Consider the following 23,167-nt stretch of genomic DNA (forward strand, 5'->3'; position numbering starts at 1 on the left):
AAATCAGCAACAATAAGATATTAAGAGGAAAAAAAACAAATGTTTGCTAATCAGACAACCCACTTTTGATAATCCATGGGTCAAAGAAGAATTCAGGGGGGAAATCAGAAAATAATGAGGCTGGGTGTGGTGGCTCACACCTGTAATCCCAGCACTTTGGGAGGCCAAGGTGGGTGGATCACCTGAGGTCAGGAGTTCAAGACCAGCCTGGCCACTGTGGTGAAACCCCATCTCTACTAAAAATACAAAAATTAGCTAGGCATGGTGGCTGGAACCTGTAATCCCAGCTACTCAGGAGGCTGAGGCAGGAGAATCACTTGAACCCGGGAGGCAGAGGTTACAGTGAGCTGAGATTGCACCATTGCACTCCAGCCTGGGCGACAAAAGTGAAATTCCATCTCAAAAAAAAAAAAAAAGGAAAATTAGAACTGAATAATAAAAATACAACATAAAAAGGAAAATTAGAACGGAATAATAAAAATACAACATAATAAAATTGTAAAGTCACAACTAAAGTAATGTTTAAAGGAAAACGTATGTATTTTAAATAACGTCTAAGATCAATGACCTAAGGCTTATCTTAAGGAACTAAAAAGATCAAAGGAAACTCAAGCTAAGTAGAAGAAAGAAAATAAAATAAATCAATTATATAAACAATTGAAAAAAATAAAACCAAAGGTTGGTTCTTTAAAAGTTAGGCGGGTGTGGATCATGAGGTCAGGAAATCGAGACCATCCTGTCTAATGACACAAGATCAAACCAAAAAATGTGAATAGCCCTATATTTATTAAGTACATTATAGAAAACTAGACAAAGAAAATTTAAGGCCCAGATGGTTTCAGACGTTAACTCTACAGATCTAACAAGGAAAAAGGGGATGGTTAGAATTGGGTTACTAAAAAGTTAGCTTTTAATATCAACAGGAATACTGGTCAAGAGTCCACATTATGCAGGTTATAAATGGTAGACACTATAAAGCAATAGGAATCAGCTCTGATGACACTCATTTTTTCTTCCCTTTCAAAGGCTTGGCAAATAAAGCCGGGTCAATTTGCTCCTTTGCTACTCCTCTGACAGAGAAGAGTCTTGCTGCCCGCTCCTGCAGAGTGCCCCCACATTTCAGTCCAAGGGCTATGAGTTCACATTTGAGCTTCTCCAAACCCAGCAACTCCAGTTCTGCAACAGAGCTGAATGCCAATAAATCTATAGTTTCCTTATCAATAACCTGGGGGGAAAAATAAGAAAGTATTTAAAACAGGCTTCTTCCTCTGCATAAAGACTCAAAATTTTTTTAACTATAGAGTACCTTTTATTTCTTGAGACTTTTTCATTTAATCTGCCATATCCTGCAACTGAATTTTAATCATCCATCCACATGTTATTCCACAAGTATTCTCAATACACATAAAAACTAATTTTTCATCTATACATTTAGAAAAAAGCATTCAGAACAGTAACAGAAGTATAGCATTCCCAAACAGATTTTTAATATTGCTCTCTTTTCTGATTTTTCTAGTAAAAATCTAAACAGTAAAATATAGCCAGCCTATCCCCACACTATTCCCACAGAAAAGAGTAGGCACTCCTAAAAGCTTAATGAGAATCCCAAGCTTCTGAATCTACTAATTCCATAATCTTAATGCTTTCTGTTCTAATTGAGTAATTAAGACCAACCGTCAGAGCTCCCCCTTATATAACAAACTCAAATGCTGTTCAATGGACTCGCAACTGTTCTACTCACCAAGTGCCTTTATAGACTTTAAGACAAAATTAGCCTGTAATCCCAGCCCTTTGGGAGGCAGAGGCAGGTGGAACACTTGAAGTTAGGAATCCGAAACCAGCTTGGTCAACATGGTAAATAACCCCATCTCTACCAAAAATGCAAAAATTAGCCACGTGTGGTGGCGCGTGCCTGTAGTCTCAGCTACTCTGGAGACTAAGACAGGAGAATCACTTGAACCTGGGAGGTGGAGCAGAAATCACACCACTGCACTCCAGCCTGAGCAACAGAGTAAGACTCTGTCTTTTAAAAAAAAAAAAAAAAAGATAAAATTAAATATTGCTAATGATACCTTGAAAAGAATGAAAATGTTCATCTTTGGATGATTTTTAAAAACTACATTCAAAGAATAACTTTCTCTCACAGTTTTAAAATACTAAAGAGCTCTGGAGACACACTCTATCTTTCTAGTTGATCTTTGTTTTCTTAAAAAAGCTATTTTGTTAGATTTCTGGGAGTTAACCTTGGCTTATTTGTGACCAAATTCTAAAATACCACTTATGTGTGTTTAAATAATCACACCTGGTTGTTAGGAATACAGCAGCTATTACTACAACATCAAGAACAAAACTCCATGGCTAACATTGAAAAAATCAGGTTTTATCCTATATGATTCCGTTTTTATTTTTCTAAGACTTCAGTCCGGATAAAGCTCTTATCTAATGCATACACGTAACATAAATATTACATGCTTACAACTCCAGAGACTGTAAGGCCCTTAGCATAAAAAAATTCCAATATTCTCACTAGAAAGGGCAATTTATGCATTTTTACTTACTGGGGGTAGGGGAAGGTGCTGGCTAAACGAATGGTAGGTTTTGTGTTTATCGAAGGAAATTAAGTAGTTTAGATTTCACCTATTCTAAAAAGCAAACCATTAGATCAAAGAACGTCAGAGATTTTTGCTGGAAGCCAGTCCATTGTAGACAGTGAAAAACCAACTTTTTGAGAGAATGAAATGAAAATGCCTTTTTTATTTTACTATTATTTTTTGAGATGGAGTCTCACCCTGTCGCCCAGGCTGGAGTACAGTGGTACAATCTCATTATCTCACTGCAACCTCTGCCTCCCAGAGCACAAGCGATTCTCGTGCCTCAGCCTCCTGAGTAGCTGGGATTACAGGCATGCACCACCATGCCTGGCTACTTTTTGTTGTTGTTGTATTTCTACTAGAGGCAGGGTTTCACCATGCTGGCCAGGCTGGTCTCAAGCTCCTGACCTCAAGTGATCTGCCCGCCTCGGCCTCCCAAAGTGCTGGGATTACAGGCATGAGCCATCGCACCTGGCTGAATATGCCTTTTTTAAAAGGCTGACTGTGGGTACTTAAGATTTAATGATAAATTTAAAAGGAGAGATTCCTCTTCTATAGAAGAGGTCTTCACATGCAGCTGAAACTATTGTTCAAACTATCCTCACATTAGAAAAAGCTGAGTAGCAATTTAGTGACAGGAAAAATGAGCACATTTCATCAAATCTAAAATGCCATCGATCGTAATATACTCTTGTTCATGTATTACTAAGAATAAACAATACCAATTAAGCTATAATATGTTATACACATCTTAGACATGCTAAAATGTGGAAAACATGCATCTTACAATTGATACAATATGGAATCAAGGACACCACCTAGTGGCAACACACTATAAATGCCAGAGCTTAAAAAGAGTCTTTTGGGGAACAAGGCAAGCTTCACCATAATCCATACTTCTTAACATCAAACAAGCCTTTCACTAAGCAGCTGAGGAGGAAAAGCATATTTTCATTTCAATGACTTATTGTGGAGATTAAATTGATTTAGCTCTAGATACCAACCCCAAAACATACTTACTGTGTCTCCTAGCTGGCTTTCCTGCAGTTTGACGACGGCAACGTTTTCCCTTTCTTCAGGTGCTACCTCGGCAACTCTTTCCCCATCAGTCCTTTCTTTTGTCTCTTTATCCGTATTCAGTCCAGCCCCAGTGGGTTCCTCTTCTATGGGTTCTTTACTCTCTGCCTTCTTCTCCTGGGTCTCTTCTGTTTCTGTAACCATCCCGCTTTCCATATGCTCTTTGGACTCCTCCAGCCCAGCACATAAGTCCTCTGAAATATGCCTCCCAGAGTCAGTCACCGGGATCTGCAGTTGTTCCGGTGATCCACGGTCTGTATTCACTACTCTCACCCTCTGAGAACTACTGGGAAATTTGGCTGCCATCTCGACACCATCGCTGCCAATTTTTGGAGCATGGAAACCCAATCCTGAAGTGCTTGGTGCTTCTTCACTGTCATCATCTGAGCTCTCAGAGCTGGACCCTTCTGCAGTCTCTAGTCCCTCCATGCCCAACCTATCAGAAGCAACAGAAAGGTTTAACAGCATTTGTAGCTTCTATGTGAAGTAAAGAGTTGGCTGGGCGCTGTGGCTGAGGCCTGTAATCCCAGGACTTTGGGAGACCAAGGCAGGCAGATCACAAGGTCAGGAGTTTGAGACCAGACTAGCCAACATAGTGAAACCCCATCTCTACTAAAAACACAAAAATTTGCCGGGTGTGGTGGCACGTGCCTATAATCCCAGCTATTCAGGAGGCTGAGGTGGGAGAATCACCTGAACCCAGGAGGCAGAGGTTGCAGTGAGCTGAGATCGTGCCATTGTACTCCAGTCTGGGTGACAGAGTGAGACTCCGTCTCAAAAATAAATAAATAAAGCAAAGAGTTACAGTTTGTTCAGGAAACAGAATCTGTCTCTGCTAGCTTGAGATGAAGAACAGGTACATTTAGGAAAAAGATATTCCAGAGCTTATAAACAGAAGGAAAAAATTTCAATGAGACTGGAACCAACTGTCCCAAAGATCCAAGAGAATCTCCTTTCTACAGTTCTGAATCTCTAAAAGCAAAATTGATGTTGCTTAAAGTTTTTTTTTTTGCTGTATTACATTAACTTCGACAGTTGGAAATTAGATAAAATAATAGTTGGCTAGGCGTGGTGGCTCACGCCTGTAATCCCAGCACTTTGGGAGGCCAAGGCGGGTGGATCACAAGGTCAGGAGTTCAAGACCAGTCTGGCCAATATGGTGAAATCTCGTCTCTACTAAAAATACAAAAATTAGCTGGGCCTGGTGGCGGTGCCTGTAGTCCCAGTTACTGGGGAGGCTGAGGCAGGGGAATCACTTAAACCCAGGAGCCGTGATCACGCCACTGCACTCCAGCCTGGGCCACACAGTGAGACTCTGTCTCAAAAATAATTAATAATAATCATAATCATAATCCTAATAATAAATAGTTATCAAGAAAATCCAGCCAGGCGTGGTGGCTCACGCCTGTAATCCCAGCACTTTGGGAGGCTGAGGTGGGTGGATCACTTGAGGTTAGGAGTTCAAAGCTAGCCTGGCCAACATGGTGAAACACCGTCTCTACTAAAAATACAAAAATTAGCCAGATGTGGTGGTGCATGGCTGTAGTCCCAGCTACTCAGGAGACTGAGGCAGGAGAATTGCTTGAACCTGGGAGGCGGAGGTTGCAGTAAGCCGAGATCATGCCATTGCACTCCAGCCTGGGTGACAGAGCAAGATTCTGTCTCAAAAAAAAAAAGAAGGAAAAGAAGAAAATTATTCAGTGCTGCTCCTTGACTTGATTGGTGAAAAAAAAATAAAGAAAATCCCAGGAACAATTATTCTATTTTATAGAGGTGTTGCCCAATAATAAATATTAAAATACACATACATACACATACATATTTATAAATCCTATGCGTGGGCCAGAAGCGGTGGCTCACGCCTATAATCCCAGCACTTTGCGAGGTTGAGGCGGGAGGGTCACTTGAAGTCAGGAGTTTGAGACCAGCCTGGGCAACATGCCAAAACCCTGTCTTCACAAAAAAATACAAAAACATCAGCTGGGCGTGGTGGTATTCGCCCTAGCCCCAGCTACTCAGGAGGCTGAGATGGGAGGATAGCTTAAGCCTGGGAGGTCAAGGCTTCAGTGAGCCGAGATCGTGCCACTGCACTCCAACCTCAGCAACAGAGTGAGAACCTGTCTCAAAAAAAAAAAAAAAAAAAGAAAGAAAGAAAAAAAAACCAATGCTTTATTAATAATTACTCAAACCCAGAAATTACCCAAATGTCTACCAAATGGAGACTGGATAAACAAACTGTGGTACGTTCATACCATGCAATGATACTGAGTAATAAAGAAGAATGAACTACTGATACACACACTACCATGGATAAATCTGAAAAGCTTTATATTGAGAGAAGCCAGACACTAAAGGCTATTTGAGGCCGGGCGCGGTGGCTCAAGCCTGTAATCCCAGCACTTTGGGAGGCCGAGACGGACGGATCACGAGGTCAGGAGATCGAGACCATCCTGGCTAACACGGTGAAACCCCGTCTCTACTAAAAAATACAAAAAAAACTAGCCGGGCGAGGTGGCGGGGGCCTGTAGTCCCAGCTACTCCGGAGGCTGAGGCAGGAGAATGGCGTAAACCCAGGAGGCGGAGCTTGCAGTGAGCTGAGATGCGGTCACTGCACTCCAGCCCGGGCGACAGAGCGAGACTCTGTCTCAAAAAAAAAAAAAAGGCTATATGACATCCTAGGAAAGACTAAACCATAGTAACAAATATCACACTGGTGACCAATGGTTGCCAGGGTCTGGAGGTGGGAAAAGGGACTTAACTACAAAAGGGCACGTGGGAACTATTTCAGGTCATTAAAATACTATCTAGATTGTGGTGGTGGTTACGTGACTACATAGCATACATTTTTCAAAAGTCATAGAACCAATCAACCAAAAAGGGTGAATTTTACTATATATAAATTATACCTCAGTAAACCTCATTTAAAAAAATACAAACCACAGGTAGTGTCACCACCCTTTCTCTCAGGAACATTTAATTCCCATTTCAGAAAGAACAAACATTGTATGCTGAACTCACAGTGTTATATGATCTTTGATTAACAATTATCTGTTTATCCCCAAAGGGGATAAACTTATTTTCAAGAACTTGGCCCAAGGGAAGTCACTGGCAACAAAGACGACCAACTAGAGGGACAAGAGAACTATCAGAAGAATGGACAAGAAAAAGTACTACTGTGCTTTTTACCCTCAAGTGCGAAAGTGGTGAAGAGAAGTCTGGCAAAGTGACCAGACCTCAATGACCAGAAAAAAACACAGAAAACAACCAACTGGAGCGTACAGCTTGATTTCCACCTAGAATTTCTAAAAGTTAAACCCCTTCAACACCAAAAAAGTAATTCAAATATAAAGCTATTTTTATGTTTCAGTGTAAGGAAAAAATTCATCCTTTACATTCAATTAATGGCATTCACAGCAGAAACCATTACCGCAGTATGTACAATGTGACAATCACTGAAACCTAAAGCCCGAAGCACTCTGGAAATTTTCTGAGTTCCCACCAAACATTACACAAAAACGTGTTTATGCCAGATAAACCAGAGAAAATGTCTCATATCAGTCCTCAAAGATCAGTTGGGAATGAAAGTGAAACACTTACCAGAAGCATCTCCTCTTTCCCGCACTGGCTCCTCTGTCTGTTTTAGATTTGGTAGGCCATTGCCGTTTCCGATTCTCACTGATTTCTGCTGAAACCATCTTGCTGGAGGCAGCCTGCATACCTAACCAGAAATTTAAACAACTCAGTTTCTACTATAGGGACTGAGTTTAAAGAAATTATAAATAACATGGATTGCAAAAAGAGCTGCTATCTACAGTTCTAGATTTAAATTTCTTAAGATACCAACATTTTATACAGTTAATCCCAAATTTACACAGATTTAATAAACATTCTAGTCTAGGAGCAGATTTTTAAGGCACCATTGCACAATTTAGAACTTTTGAGACTGACAAGTTCATACTTAGCCCTCGCCAAACCTAATTATTTATTCCTGTGTTAGTTATTTGCATACACTTGTCTTTTTCCTGTTATGTCATAACCTTTTTGATGGAAAAAGATTGTTTCTTATTCAATTGTTCCCATACTGCCATAATGTTTTGGATGCTAAAAACAAAAGTTAATGATAATCAGTCGCATTAAAAACTGACCTAAAACCGGCAGGAAATTCTTTGAGGTCTAGACATCTTCTGAAGACTTACTCTAAACACAAACAAAAACGTTCTTACCTGGGGCCCATGACCCCATGGAATTCAAGGGTTAAATATGCCAAATGTTTGCTGGGCACAGTGGCTCACGCCTGTTATCCCAGCACTTTGGGAGGCCAAGGCGGGCAGATCACAAGGTCAGGAGTTTGAGACCAGCCTGGCCAACATGGTGAAACCCTGTCTGTACTAAAAATATGAAAATTAACCAGGCATGGTGGTGCACGCCTGTAATCCCAGCTACTCTGGAGGCTGATGCAGGAGAATTGCTCGAACCTGGGAGGCGGATGTTGCAGTGAGCCGAGATCGTGCCATTGCACTACAGCTCTGGGTGACAGAGCAAGACTCCATCTCGGGGGAAAAAAAAATGCCAAATGTTGTGTATGTGTTCTTTTTTAAAAAATATACTGTGTTCATTTTTGAGGATAAAAGTTCCAAGGTTTTCATCAGATTCTCAGACATCTGTAACCTAAAAAAAGCTTAAGAACTGCTCTTTGTGTGTAGTGTAGAGCAGTCTGAACAGCTGGCTTCAGGGGTGCCAGCTGAACACACTAAGGAATCCTCATTCTCACCTTTGAGGACGGAATCCTCCAGACGCTCAGCCATCTCATGGCACTGCTGCTGGTAGTCGGGGCTGGTGAAGCAGTGCTTGGGTTCTACAAGCTTCCGCTGCAGTCGCTCCAGCCGCTTCTGCTCCTTTTCAGCCTCTCGCTCGGCTTGTTGTTTTACCCATTCAGCCATTCTGGGGATGAGGGAGGAAGCGATGTAATTCAATGGATATATTACATACACACTTATATATAAAATGTCCCTGATGAATTAATGCACTTGTTCATACTGTGATAATTCTCTTAGAAAGGTGTGCCATGCTTACTACTAGCATATGGTACTGATCTTAACTAAATCCCAAAGATAATTATTAAATTATGGAAAACGTTAAATCTGATAATAAATTGAGATGTAAATATTTTAAGTTTCCATTTCCAATATGCATGGCATATGTATAATCACTACTGATAGGAAAGTATATGTGTCTCTTCAAAAAAAACAAAAAAAGGTGGGCATCCTACGCTTTTTCATGATTGACATCACGTAGTCTCCTTCCACTGAGATCCCGACAAGCTTCTCGATTGGTTGTCTTCTCAATCTGAGCACCAAGTGCTCGGAGCATAGATCCAAAACCTGAACAGATGTATTTGGAGAAAGCAGGTTAAAATGTGTTCAAGGATGAATAAAAGCAGAATTTGTGAAAACAATCTACATCACAAGATTAACAATGATCGCTACTTTCTTTTTTTTTTTTTTTCTTTCAGAAAAGATGAACATCAAGGTTCTAATTCAGGCAGTGAAAGTAAAAGAACCTCATGCCTTTCACCTTTCATTTTATAGTTCTGAGATAAAATACCTAGCCTTCCCAAATCTAATTTTTTATCTTTGTGTTAGTTATTTGCACACAGGTATAATACCTGTACAGCTAGAATACTTAAAAAGCTTTACCCAATGACAGATATACCAAGATTCTCAGATTAAGGACTTAAAAAGTATATAGTGAGATTTTTCAATGAGTTTAGAAGGAAAGGCAATTTTAAGCTCTCACTGGCTGATACGACATGCTTCATTCACTCATTTTTTTCCCCCTAAGAGATGGGGCCTTGCTCTGTCACCCAGGCTAGGGTGCAATGGCTTGATGCAATCAAAGCTCACCACAGCCTTGAACTCCTGGGCATTGTCAATGGATCTTCTTACCACAGCCTCCCAAGTTGCTAGGATTACAGGCGTGTGCCGACGCAGCTAACTTTTTTTTTTTTTTGTAGAGACCACAGTCTCACCATCTTACCCAGGCTAGTCTCCTAGGTTCAAACAGTCCTCCCACCTTGGACTCTCAAAGTGTTGGGATTATAGTTGTGAGCCACCACACCTGGCCACATGCTTCATGATTTTTTTTTTTTTTGAGACAGAGTCTCACTGTGTCACCCAGGCTGCAGTGCAGTGGCACAATCTCGGCTCACTGCAGCCTCCACCTCCCAGGTTCAAGTGATTCTTGTGCCTCAGCCTCCCAAGTAGCTGAGATTACAGGTGGGTAACACCACACCTGGCTAATCTTTATATCTCTAGTAGAGACGGGGTTTCACCATGTTGGCCAGTCCGGTCTCGAACTCCTGACCCAGGTGATCCACCCACCTTGGCCTCCCAAAGTGCTGGGATTACAGGCGTGAGCCGCCATGCCCAGCCCATGCTTCATTCTTAATGACACGATTTCAAACAGCTGGATACAGTCTGAGAAGTCAGCTCTCTGAAAACCAAACCAAATCACTGTAGATTTTGAGAAAGCTTAGGGATCACATGTTACTACATTAAGGAGAAACACCAAGAACTGTTTATATTGTTTTCGCTCTTTGTCATTTTCTTTCTTAGTAGTTGTGTTAATACAAACAAAACCTTAATCTGCCTCAACTTGTAAACAATTGTGTTTCCTAAGGTAACTTTAGACTTCCTTTGGAACTATAATAATGAGAGAAAATTCTGATTAAAGTGGAAGGAGATTTAGAAAAACAAAAACTATTCAGCAAATTGAACAGAATAATGGCCATCTCTCTTCATCTAATTTTCCCCAAAGTTTTAGAGCCTGGGTTCCCTAAGAGCTATCCAGCTGAAGAAAGTGGGAATAGTATCATACAATATTTCTTCCTCGACAAAAATAAAAGACCGCCTGAGCAACATGGTGAAACTCCATCTCTACAAAAAACACAAAACTTAGCTAGGCATCGTGGCGTGTGCCTGTAGTCCCAGCTACCAGGGAAACTGAGGTGGGAGTATTGCTTGAGTTCAGGAGGTCAAGGCTGCAGTGAGCCATGATCACACCACTGTACTCCAGCCTGGGTGACAGAACGAGATGGTATCTCAAAAAAAAAAAAAAAAAAAAAAAAAAAAGAAAAAGAAAGAGAGAGAAAGAAAACAAAAGAATAAAAGAGAAAATGTCCAAAATCAGGTTAAGTAAATAAAAGAATTCGTAAGGCAAAACAATATTGGCATACTAAAGAGACTAAGAAGTTTGTTAATTTAATACCATGGCTAAAGACAGCAAATGTCAGCAGCAGAATATAAAAATAAATAAATAAAGACTGCAAATGTGCTACAACTAAGTAGTCAATGTTCACGTCCTACCTCCTTTTCCACCACAAAGTCTGGGTTCCAAACTATAAACAGCTCCATGCTGCACTGTGTCACTGCTGTTAATGAGTGCTCCATTGCATTTCACAAAGAAGTTTTCCACTGGAACATCCTAGAGACAAATTTGGTTTTTTAATGCCTTTTATGAGATAATAATCTAAGTTTGTTACAAGGCGGGACCTAGCTGTTTTTTTATTACTCTGGTTACAATAGTGGGTGTTCAATTAATATTTGTTGAATTGGAAATGTAAACTACTAGGAGAAAAAAAGTCATTTCACATGATGCATTTTGGGTATAAATTTTTCCCAATATTACCTAATTATCACATATAGAAGAAACTTCAGTCTTTTCGGTCAAAACAAAAACTGCTTCTTCTTTGATAGGTAATCTAAGTCAAGGTAGAAGACTAAGCGGGACTCAGATTAAATAACTGTGGAGGTCCCATTTTCTGACTTTCTTAAACAGGTAAAACTAAATTGAACATCAAAAGTAGTCCTCAATCCTAAAAAGTGCAGGTAGGAGGAATAAGAAGTAGAGAAGGAAGGAGTCAAGAGTATGGTTTTTTAATAAACCAATATAAGTACACCATGGGAGACATAAAAACATGAAAAATGAGCAAAAATGAGCAAAGTTGTTGAAGATGCTGGGCAGCCCCAGATTCTGTGGCGCTGCCCCAAAGCCTACATGAATCAATACTCTCAGCAGTCCTGTAACCCAGTAAAAGCCCACTCTGGACCAAGGAAATACAGAATTACCAACTAGCACCAGGCTGGTGGATGTATGGAGACTGAGCTATGTGATTACAGTTCTCTACCAGTCACTGCCCAGCCAGGGCAGAACAGGTGGAGAGTTCGATTTATGTTATCGGGGGTTCTCCTAGGCAAATATAATGGCGGGAGAGAAGAGGACGGGAGCTCAGCTCAGGCTATTAGCAATGAGGTAACATGAAGGACTATTCTTATCTTTAAAATACTGTATACCTTAACTGTTGTAAACATTTAATGAGATATGTAATACATTTTGTATCTATTTAATGTTTACACATTAGAAGCCTTTTGTATATCTAATGGGTAGAGTATTTCTAAATAATTTTAAAAGATATTAATATGAAGGCAGAAAGTATACACCAAAGAAATTATGTACACTTCATTTCCAAACAGAATGCCTTATTAAACAAAACAACTGATCAACAGAATTGCATTTTCTACGTAAGATTCTTGTCAATGAAGTCACAAGCAGAAAAAAGGATACAACATTTAGACTCAATTTAACTGTTTTTAACCATTTGTGCATTGTAAAGTGCTTCAAACACAAATTACCATGTGTGTTTTAGCACAATCAGCCTACCGCTATCAGAGATAAACCTGTCAAACTTATTTATTCACTGCAACGAGGGGAACTGCACACCAGGAGTCATGGGTATCTCACCAACACAAAGAAAGGAGTGCCATTACAAGATTTGGGGCTAGGGTGGAGTTGAGGTGAAATTGACATCAAGCAGTTTTAAACACGTTCAAAATAAAACAGGACTGTATATAAAAACATCAACATCAGCTCCGGATTGTGAAGGCTCCTCTTTCCTTGGAAACTACAAATTTAAGATAAATGTGGAAAGTTGTGTCCAGAAACCCTTAATGGGAAGCTCTGTCCTGGGTTGGAAATCAAGAATGCTTCTCTACAGGGCAAGAGTGGGAGGGTTCACTCTTATTGAGAGAACTTCAAACAGCAAAATTCCTTAGATATTATTTGGTTTTCAAGACCGAGGTTTCTCAGTGAATAAGAAAGTAGCAGACCTTCATGGGGGTCATTATGACATTATGACATATCACCATTTCCTATTAACTCTGTAGCTGTACATCGGTGTAGTGTGGGGGACACAAAAACAAACAAAAATTTTGCAGCTGGCTTTATTTGTGTCTGTTATCCCAGCCTGATGAAAAGCAGGGCAGATTTTTATTTTCTCAGTGGGAGTTAACACTAACTTCATCATGTGTCAGAATAGTTTTGTTTTTAAAAACATAGGTGTGAACTTGAGCTATTCTTATTTGTTCCAGTATCTCATCAAATACTCTTTTGTGTTTCTATTCATATTTGCTATGGTCATGTTTCTTAAGTTTCTGACTGAATCCACTCATTTATATTTCTTTTTTTTTTGAGACCGAGTCTTGCTCTGTCACCCAGTTTGGAGTGCAATGGCTCAGTCTCGGCTCACTGCAACCTCCACCTCTCAGGTTCAAACGATTCTCCTGCTTCAGCCTCCCAAGTAGCTGGGATTACAGGCGTCTGCCGCCATGCCTAGCTAATTTTTCTGTATTTTTAGGAGAGATGGGGTTTCACCATGTTGGCCAAGCTGGTCTCGAACTTCTGACCTCAGGTGATCTGCCCGCCTCGACCTCCCTAAGTGTTGGGATTACAGGCGTGAGCCACCGCACCTGGCCTATTATTTCTTGCTTCCGATTTAAAAATAATTATTTCCAACATACCTCATGATTAAGATCCTATTTTTTCTGGTTTCACTTTGGATCAACTGTCAGCAAGTTTGAAAACTACTCATAGGCCCGAAAGAGTGGCTCAAGCCTGTAATCCCAGCACTCTGGGAGGCTGAGGTGGGAGGATCACCTGAGGTCAGTCAGGAGTTCAAGATCTGGCCAACGTGGTGAAACTCCGTCTGTACTAAAAATACAAAAATTAGCCAGGCATGGTGGCGGGCGCCTGTAATCCCAGCTACGTGGGAGGCTGAGGCAGGAGGATCGCTTGAACTCAGGAGGCGAGGTTGCAGTGGCCGAGATGGCGCCATTGCACTCCAGCTTGGGCAACAGGAGTGAAAATCCGCCGGTGGGGGAGGGGTGGGGTGGGCGGAGAGAGGAGAAAAGAAAACTGTACTCATGAGATAAGAATTATTTTCAAAGGAATTAGAATGCAATTATTTTCATGGTCAAAAACAGTTGTGCTTACAGTTTTTAGACTGGATTACAGAGCAGGAAGGAAAACATGGGAAGTGAAAAACCGTATTATTTGCAAACACACATTGCTTCTTCACGGAATCGATCCAAGTCTCTTAAAAATCTGGTTTAGACTGCAGTGTTAACATTTGTTAAGCTTATAAATAGTAAGCAGAGGAAATAGCCGAGGAAAGCACGGATGAGGTGCGGAAAGAAGAACAGAGTTCTAGATCAAGTGCCAACATTAAAATACAGATGCAGGGAAACCACTAAATTCTTTTGACAACTGGATAGGTTTAATATCTTATTGCTGGTAAAAGCTTACTTACTTGAGAGTTAAGTAAAAGCTCACGTGTAACTTGGGAAGTCCCTGGTAGGTTTTCACAAATGTGCATGGACAAATAAGACCATCAAATGATTAGTGAACACTTCCACATAACAGGCCCTAAGAACCCAGGCTCTCAACAGGACACACGTGTGAATGCTTGGTCACAACGAGTGACCAGAAGAATCAATTTTCTTCCCCAATCATCCTTTGGCCTGGGTTCGGATATGACATATTCTCTAGGCTGGGGCTTAACAAAGCTGTGTGATGACTGAACAAAATACACGTCACATAACCACAGTAAGAAGGTGAAGACTGTAGCCTTAAAAATCAGCCTGCCCAACTGCCAGAAGACCGTTATATTTACGGATAAAGAAAGAGAAACAAAGTATTTGTAACTATGAGCCGGACTAAGTGCCTCTAACAGTTTTTTTCTCCCTCTTGGTGAGGAGGCAAAACCACCACCACAAAAGAAAAGTAAAGGAAGCTCTCTGTAACAGTTTGAAGCACCTTAACACTGAGGAACTCTCAGCCTCAAGAAGTGAAAACCCCAGAGAATAGAGGTACCCCGCCTCCCTCCTCCGGACAGACCTACTCCGCACCCAGCGCTGCCAACTGTCTGCCTCTTTCTCCTTCCTAACAGGAACCGAAATCCTCACCTGATCTTGGCAGTGCCGGTGGATAAAATCACGGACGGTGCACCGAGCCGAGGCACACCGCACCGCCTTGCACCCGAAGCCGGGGCCGCGAATCCACACCAGCCCAGCGCCTTCCGCCATATCACCAACTCCCCGAACCTCTAGCCTCCCTGAGACACCAGGCGCCGCAACTCGCCCGGCGCATCTTGATGACGCGAGCATCTCCCAGCGCCCCGCCCCTCACGCTTCCATTCGCTCCTCCCCTCCCCTGGGGCTGGTCAAGTGAGTCGGACGGCCGGGCGGCGCGGGCTGGGGGAGGGGAACAGGAAAGGCCTGGCGGAGGCTGATAAGGCAGCAGAGCACTGGGCGAGGCGTTGCCAGGAGAAGTTGCTAGGGCGGGGCTCGAGGGACCGGCTATAAAAGGCTGGCGCTGGGTTAGGTTTCGAGCTTCCTGTCCTTAAGTGATAAGGCTGTAACTAAGCACCGCCCTGTGCCGTAGGCTTTGGCCTTTTTCCTCACATCTGTGTAGTTATTTTTGGGTCGCGGAGAATTGTGGCCCAAGAAAGCTCTGCTCCTTGGGAGTGTGGGGAGAGAAGCTGCAGTCCCGGAAGCGGTTTTAGGGGGCCGCCTTCTTGGCCTGGAGGAGCCCCCCCAACCCGAGGGGGCCAGGGAAACGACCCCCAGGAGGCCCCCAAACAGTGGCCCGCGTGGTTTCTTCTCCAGGTTTACAGAGCGTTCTCTTCCCCTCCAGAAACAGCCAACCTCCGGGTTTCTGCCTGCCACGCACGGTTTATTCTTATTTCCGCCTGTTTGTGCTCCGCGTTATCTCCACTTAAGCTCTGTTTTCAAAATATTTCACAGCAAGTGGGCTCTTGTGAAAGGCAGTGACAGGAGTGACGTTTATAGTCATGCTGCTTCAAAAAACTCTACCATAACTTTTATTCTGCACCATGGAAACACACTTGGACAGATTTGCATAACGTAACTTTAAGGCTCAGGGAATCTGAAGGAGTCCCTTAATATTTAATAGGCTGAGATTATGGTATTTCTAAAACCCTGAACAATTCAAAAGCCACTAGTGTGAAGATAGGAAGGTTATTAGGAGATATCTGTGCCTCCTAAACGCAAATGCATCGGCCCACAGAATTGCCTTCTCTGCTGTTAAAGTGCTTGGCAAATGAAACTCCTAGCTGAGGGGGTAACAACAAAAAATTCAGAAATCGTTTAGAGGTGGCAGTATGTGCGAAAATGGAATTTCAAGGCCTGGGAAGTTAATAGATTCAGTGGTCTTTATTTCACACACGAGGGAAAGTTGGGGAGAGAAAGGACCTCTATGGGGATGTCAGTAGATAAAGAAAAATTACCAAAAAAATAGAAATAAAGATAGATTGTACCGGCCAGGCGTGGTGGCTCATGCCTGTAATCCAGCACTTTGGGAGCCTGAGGCGGGCAGATCTCGAGGTCAGGAGTTCGAGAGCAGCCTGACCAACATGTTGACACCCCATCTCTACTAAAAATACAATAATTAACCGGGCGTGGTGGCGCGCGCCTGTAATCCCAGCTATTCAGGAGGCTGAGGCAGGGGAATCGCTTGAACCCGGGAGGCAGAGGTTGCAGTGAGCTGAGATTGCGCCACTCACTCCAGCCTGGGCGACAGAGCAAGACTCCTTTCACCAAAAAAAAAAAAAAAAAAAAAAAAAGATATATTGTACCTAGGAAGCAGTATTTTGGAAAAGTGGTGCCACGGCAACCCTGGGGCGTGAAGGTGTCGCCAGGTACTTGTAAGCCATCCACACTCCAGAAACCTCAAGTTCCTCTGCAGTTTCCTCCCCAGCTGTCTGTCCTCCGGGTTCCTGAAAAAGCAATCTACAGATCTGAGCCTTAAGATGCTTCTTTTTTTTATTTGTGATTTCTTCTGGGGATCAAAAATGACTATTTCAAATAAATAAATAATTTTTTTAAATGACTATTTCAAAGGTCTGAGATCCTACAAGTAACTGTGTAAAGATCAGTTTGGGTTTCCATAACATTTCTGTATCAGGATAATGCTTTGTGTCTTGTAAGGAATTATTATGATTAGTCTTCTTTTTCTTTCTTTCTCTTTCGAGACCCTCGCTCTACCACCTGGGCTGGAGTGTAGTGGCGCAATCATAGCACACACAGCCTTGAACTCCTGGGCTCAAGTGATCCGCCACAGCCTCCAGAGTAGTTGGAACTACAGGTGCATGCCACCACACCTGACTAATTTTTAAATTTTTTGTAGAGACGGGTTTTTCACTAAGTTGCCCAGGCTAGTCTTGAACTCTTGGGCTCAAGAGATCTTCCCGCCTCACCCTCCCAAGGTGCTGGGATTACAGGCGTGGCCTGCTGCGCCTGGCATAAGTAGTACTTTCCAGTAAGGAAACTCCACATCATTTATTACTAACATTATATATAGTCCTCATAAAACCTGATATCTGAATGGAATTTTTCACTTTTTATCCCTCTGTTGCATTTAAATTCCTATTAAAGAGTCCCAAGTATTGAATAGGTGTTTGTCATTTAAAACATGAAATAACTATTGATATTAGCTTTTTAAAGACACAAATTTCCAAGCAATATATATAATTTGTTGTTAAAACTTCAAAATGGGCCTATAGTACCATGACATGTACAGAGTAGACATTAAGTAAATATTAGTTGGATACTTGATGGATTACTAAGGTAGTTAATTATCCTCAATGTACATATGATGAAGTATATTTTGCACTAATGTGACACAATCTGTTCTAAGGATGCAGAATTTAACTTGGATTGCTATTAAATTCCTTTAAAGAATGGAGAAATTAAAGCATGTAAAGTTTGGGCTATGGCCAAGAACACAGTGCACATCAGTGAAAAAACAAAATCTGGAAAGACAGCTATTAGCTGGGTTGCTAAGGGTGTGTGGCAGCGTCCAGTTGACAGTGCTATATGGCGGGGCTGGTCAGTGATTATGGAAAAGAGCCAACTGCTGCTACCTTTCCCACCTTGTGATGTCAGGTAGGGAAGGCACAGGAAGGCACGTGTCTGGTTGTAACAACTAAATGGTGAGTGGCAGAGGGGCCAGTTCCTCTATTGTCTGCATAGAGTGGCCATGCTCCTAGGACTATATTTGGTGTGGTTTCCAGTAAACCACACTGGCTTTCTTCCTGCCTATGTTCTCCAGAAGAATGCTCTGGCCACACATTTGCCTTTTGAGGACTGGTTCTGCTGCTGTGAGAGGGACACTGTGAGGGCATCTTGAGGCAATGTGGAATAATTGTTCACTGCCAGGAAATGACAGCATCAGACAGACAATGTTTGTGTGGCAACCCATGACAGGGGCTCAGTTGAGCCAAATGTCATGCTGGTCTGCAAGAACAGGAAGCAGAACTGTATGCTGGCAATTTCCATAGACAGCAGCCACACTCCTAAACTAGTGAATCTATATCCATGTGTGACATACAAGTCGCACTTCTGTGTTTTCAGCCATGTTTGTGCGCAGAGAGGAAAGGTGGTTGCTAATACCTTATTTATGACAAAAGACAACGGGACAGGCTGACTCCTGTGCCAGAAACACAAAACTGCCATAAACTCCCAAATTGGCAAGTGTTGCCTTATAGATGGCTCCAGCCCCAGGGACAATGAGGTCAGCTCCTAAGATGGAAAAACAGCATCTGGATGAGAGCTGTGTAGTCCACAGCAGGTGGTGGATAGTGTGGGAGGTGGAGCCTGAAGCAAGCCCCAAGATGCTGGCTGCCAGGGAAGGCACAGCTCCGCCCTCCTTCCTTATTGGATGGAAGAAAACAGGACAATGGTGAGGTGGAGTTGAGAGGCAGAGAAGGGTTGTGTTCAGCACTGACACTGGAAAGGAGCATGAGAGGGCAGAAAAGAACACTAGGGTACAGGTGCAGAGCAGAGATAAAAAGCTGGCCTCACAGTCAGTGCTGAGTATAGAAGCCCACCTCTTTGTAGTATCAGCAAGACAAAAGGACCATCCTTCAGAGTGGACTTCCGCCAATAAATTCTATCACTCCCAGTTGCTCTAGATATTACCTTGTTTGCATCATCATGACAACACTAACTTATGAAGTCCTACTGGTTATCATTACTCTTATCATCACCATCAAACAATGTTGTTTCATTAAAAAAATAATTTCTATATTATTCACTGTACTAAAACTATAAAGCAAAACTAGCATAGTGCCTATCTTCCAGAAATTTAGTATCTCAGTACTAGAATTTTTTTCAACATTGAACTTGATTTCTCTCTGGTCAATAAAAATCCATGATCCTGTTTGAATTCTGTGTAGCCAAGCATTTCAAAAGGGGATTTTCTTGCTGGAGAAGTGATAGGTCTTTGGGGGTAGTTTAATTAGTTAACATTAGTGTAATGTCAGTCTGTTAGGGTTTTCCAGAGAAACAGAACCAATAGGATGAATGGATGGATGAATAGACAGATAGATCAATAGATACATAGATAGAGAATAAGGAATTGGCTCACATGATTATGGAGGCTGACAAGTCCCAAGATCTGCGGGGTGAGTTTGCAAGTTGGAGACCCAGGAGAGCTAATGGTGTAGTTCCCACAAGAAGGCCAGCAGACTGGAAAATTAAGAAAGAGTCTATGTTTTAAGTCAAATCCTCAAGTCCAAAGGCAGGAAAAAGCTGATGTCTCAGTTCAAAAGGAGTCAGGTAGGAGGAGTTCTCCTTTACTGGGGGAAGTGTCAACCATTTTGTTCTATTCAGGCCTTCAACTGATTGGATGAGGTCCACCTACATTAGGGGAGGCAACCTGCCTCACTCAGTCTACTGATTCAAATGTTAACCTCATCCAAAAACACCCCACAGGAACACCCAGAATCATGTTAGACCAAACATCTGGGCACCTGATGGCCCAAGCAAGTTGACGTAAAATTAATCATCATATCCACTAACTGAGTATATTATAAATAAATAACTTTTGGCTGGGCACGGTGGCTCACGTCTGTAATCCCAGCACTTTGGGAGGCTGAGGTGGGCAGATCACTTAAGGTCAAGAGTTCGAGCCTGGCCAACATGGCGAAACCCCTCTCTACTAAAAGTACAAAAATTAGCCAGGCATGGAGATGCATGCCTGTAGTCCCAGCTACTTGGGAGGTTGATGCACAAGAATCGCTTGAACCCGGGAGGCAGAGGTTGCAGTGAGCCGAGATTGCACCACTACACTCCAGCCTGGGCAACAGAACGAGACTCTGTCTCAAATAAATAAATATCTTTCGTTATTTTATTTAAATTTAGCTGTGCAACCAAAGAGGAAATGTTATTTTGAAAATAGAGAGGGACTGACTAAAAGTCAAATGCCTCTTATTCCCCAGATGTTTTGCTGTGTGAACTCAGGAAGCTCATCTGACTATTTTACACATTTGTTTCTGAATGGTTGACGAGTTATGACTATGACTATTGGTAGAATTTACCTATCTACCACAGGATGTGGCCAGACTTCCAAATTGTGAATCCTTTGAGATTTCTTTTCTTTTCTTTTCTTTTCTTTTTGAGATAGAGTCTAGCTCTGTCACCCAGGCTGGAGTGCCGTGGTGCTATCTCAACTTACTGCAAGCTCAGCCTCCCGAGTTCAAGTGATTCTCCTGCCTTAGTCTCCCAAATAGCTGGGATTACAGACGTGTGCCACCACACCTGGCTAATTTTTGTATTTTCAGTAAAGATGGGGTTTACCATGTTGGCCAGGCTGGTCTCAAACTCCCGACCTCAGACAATCCACCTGCCTCGGCCTCCCAAAGTGCTGGGATTACAGGTGTGAGCCACCGTGCTCAGCCTTCTTTGAGATTTCTAAAATAGAAGGTGTTGTGCTCTATCAATTAAAAAGTCAGGGGCTGGCTGGGCACCGTGGCTCATGCCTGTAATCCCAGCACTTTGGGAGGCCGAGGCAGGTGGATCACTTGAGGTCAGGAGTTCGAGACCAGCCTGGCCAACATGGTGAAACCCTATCTCTACTAAAAATACAAAATTAGCCAGGTATGGTGGTGCACACCTGTAATCCCGGTTACTTGGGAGGCTGTGGCAGGATAATCGCTTGAACCCGGGAGGTGGAGGTTGCAGTGAGCTGAGATCGCACCATTGCACTCCAGCCTGGGCAACGAGAGCAAAACTCCATCTCAAAGGAACAAAAATGCCAGGCGCGGTGGCTCGCGCCTGTAATCCCAGCACTTTGGGAGGTCGAGGCAGGTGGATCAGGAGGTCAAGAGATTGAGACCATCCTGGCCAACATGGTGAAACCCCGCCTTTACTAAAAATACAAAAATTAGCTGGGCATGGTGGCACGCACCTGTGGTCCCGGCTACTCGGGAGGCTGAGGCAGGAGACTCACCTGAATCCAGCAGGGGGAGGTTACATTGAGCCAAGATTGTGCCACTGTCCTCCAGCCTGGTGACACAGCAAGACTCCATCGAGAGAGAGAGATAGAGAAAGAAAGAGAGAGAGAGAGAAAGAAAGAGGAAAGAAAGAGGAAAGAAAGAAAGAAAGAAAGAAAGAAAGAAAGAAAGAAAGAAAGAAAGAAAGAGAAAAAGGAAAAAATAAATTAAAATAAAAAGTTGGGAGTGGAAGCTGAAGTAGGAGGATCACTTGAACCCAGGAGTTCAAGTCCAGCCTGAGCAATATAGCAAAACACTGTTTCTGAAAAAAAATTTAAAAATAAGATAATATAAAAGGTCAGGGGTCATTGGGCAATTGAATTAGGATTCAGCTTTGAATAAGTTTACCAAATTTATTTGAATAACCCAGCATTCTGGTTAACTCACCTATCCGGAATACATTTTTGTTTTTTTGAAACAGGGTCTTGGCCAGGCATGATCAGTCATGTCTGTAATCCCAGCATGTTGGGAGACCAAGGTGGGTGGATCACTTGAGGTCAGGAGTTCACGACCAGCCTGGACAACATAGCTAAGCCCCATCTCTACTAAAAATACAAAAAGTAGCCGGGTGTGGTGGTACACATCTGTAGTCCCAGCTACTTAGGAACCTGAGGCAGGAGACTCTAAGGCTGAGGTTGCAGTAAGCTGTGATCGCACTACTGCATTCCAGTGTGGGTGACAGAGCCAGACTGTCAAGGAAAGGAAAGGAGAGGGGAGGAGGGGAGGGGAGAGGAGGGAAAGACAGAGGGAGGGAGGGAGGGAAGGAGGGAGGGAAGGAAGGAAGGAAGGAGGGAGGGAGGGAGGGAAGGAAGGAAGGAAGGAAGGAAGGAAGGAAGGAAGGAAGGAAGGAAGGAAAAAAGGAAAAGGAAAAGAGGGTCTCACTATGCCACCCAGGCTGGAGTGGGCAGTGGCCCACTCAAAGGTTGACTCAGCCTCAAACTCCTAGCCTCAAGCAATCCTCCTGCCTTAGTCTCCCAAGTAGCTGGGACCACAGGTGTACACCACCACATCCAGCTACCTTCTTTATTTTTAATTTTTTTTTTGTAGAGACAAGGTCTTGCTTTGTAAATTTTAAAAATATTTTTATAGAGGTTTTTTATAGAAGTTGGTCTTGAACTTCTGGCTTCAAGTGATTTTCCCACCTCAGCCTCCCAAAGTGTTGGGATTACAGGCATGAGCCACTGTAGCACCCTGAAAAACATTTTTAAAAAGTAAAAATAGAAATAAGTGCAATGGCCTCTGAACAGTTAATGTCTGTATAATTTTCTTATAGAATTCTAGGCCCTTCTTGTTTTAAAAAACATTCTAGGCCATGCATGGTGGCTGACACCTGTAATCCCAACACTTTGGGAGGCTGAAGTGGGATAATCACTTGAGTCCAGGAGTTCAGGACCAGCCTGGACAACATGGCAAAGCCTTGTCTCTACAAAAAAATACAAAAATTATCTGGGCAAGGTGGCACACACCTGCGGTCCCAGGTACTCAGGAGGCTGAGGTGGGAGGATCACTTGGCTTGAGAGGTTGAGGTTGCAGTGAGACAAGATTGCATCACCGCACTCCAACCTTGGTGACAGAGCAAGACCGTGTCTCAAATAAAATAAGATAAAAGATTCTAAAATAGATTCCATGGTGGTCTGCTTGACAGTCTGCAGAAAATTAGTAAGGAGATAGGAAGAGAAGAGAGCAAAATGGGGGCTGCAAGAGGCTGGCCTGGGGACTAGAATAAGAAATAAGAGCTGCCTACCAGAGTGATTTTATTTTATCTTATCTTATCTTATCTTATCTTATCTTATCTTATCTTATCTTATCTTAT

General features: G+C 42.6%; 1 protein-coding gene across 2 annotated transcripts; it reads right to left on the minus strand.

Moving 5' to 3' along the window:
• Positions 1 to 401: 401 nt before the first annotated feature.
• Positions 402 to 15,170, minus strand: SDE2 (SDE2 telomere maintenance homolog). 2 transcript variants are annotated; one of them, XM_023203633.2, is made up of 8 exons: positions 14,966 to 15,170; positions 11,033 to 11,150; positions 10,049 to 10,160; positions 8,938 to 9,049; positions 8,440 to 8,609; positions 7,266 to 7,386; positions 3,612 to 4,104; positions 779 to 1,225 (listed from the first exon to the last, which is right to left on the minus strand). In XM_023203633.2, exons 2-8 carry the CDS (start codon positions 11,114 to 11,116, stop codon positions 1,004 to 1,006), a joined length of 1,314 nt encoding a protein of 437 aa, XP_023059401.1. In that variant the 5' UTR covers positions 11,117 to 11,150; positions 14,966 to 15,170; the 3' UTR covers positions 779 to 1,003. The 2 variants fall into 2 exon arrangements, with proteins under 2 accessions (XP_023059400.1, XP_023059401.1); XM_023203632.2 differs by lacking the exon at positions 10,049 to 10,160 and having other exon boundaries at positions 402 to 1,225; positions 14,966 to 15,166.
• Between the last annotated feature and the right edge of the window lie 7,997 nt (positions 15,171 to 23,167).

Source organism: Piliocolobus tephrosceles, chromosome 1, assembly GCF_002776525.5.
Source record: "Piliocolobus tephrosceles isolate RC106 chromosome 1, ASM277652v3, whole genome shotgun sequence".
NCBI lineage: Eukaryota > Metazoa > Chordata > Mammalia > Primates > Cercopithecidae > Piliocolobus > Piliocolobus tephrosceles.

What these genes read in the sequence shown, in the direction of transcription:
- SDE2 (XM_023203632.2), bottom strand. Translation starts at nt 15,166, where the DNA reads ATGCTCGCGTCATCAAGATGCGCCGGGCGAGTTGCGGCGCCTGGTGTC. An exon ending in ACCGGCACTGCCAAGATCAG is followed by an intron (nt 11,151 to 14,965) that starts GTGAGGATTTCG and finishes ATTTGTCTCTAG; the next exon opens with GATGTTCCAGTGGAAAACTT. An exon ending in GGAAAGAGGAGATGCTTCTG is followed by an intron (nt 4,105 to 7,265) that starts GTAAGTGTTTCA and finishes TGCTTCTGATAG; the next exon opens with GTTGGGCATGGAGGGACTAG.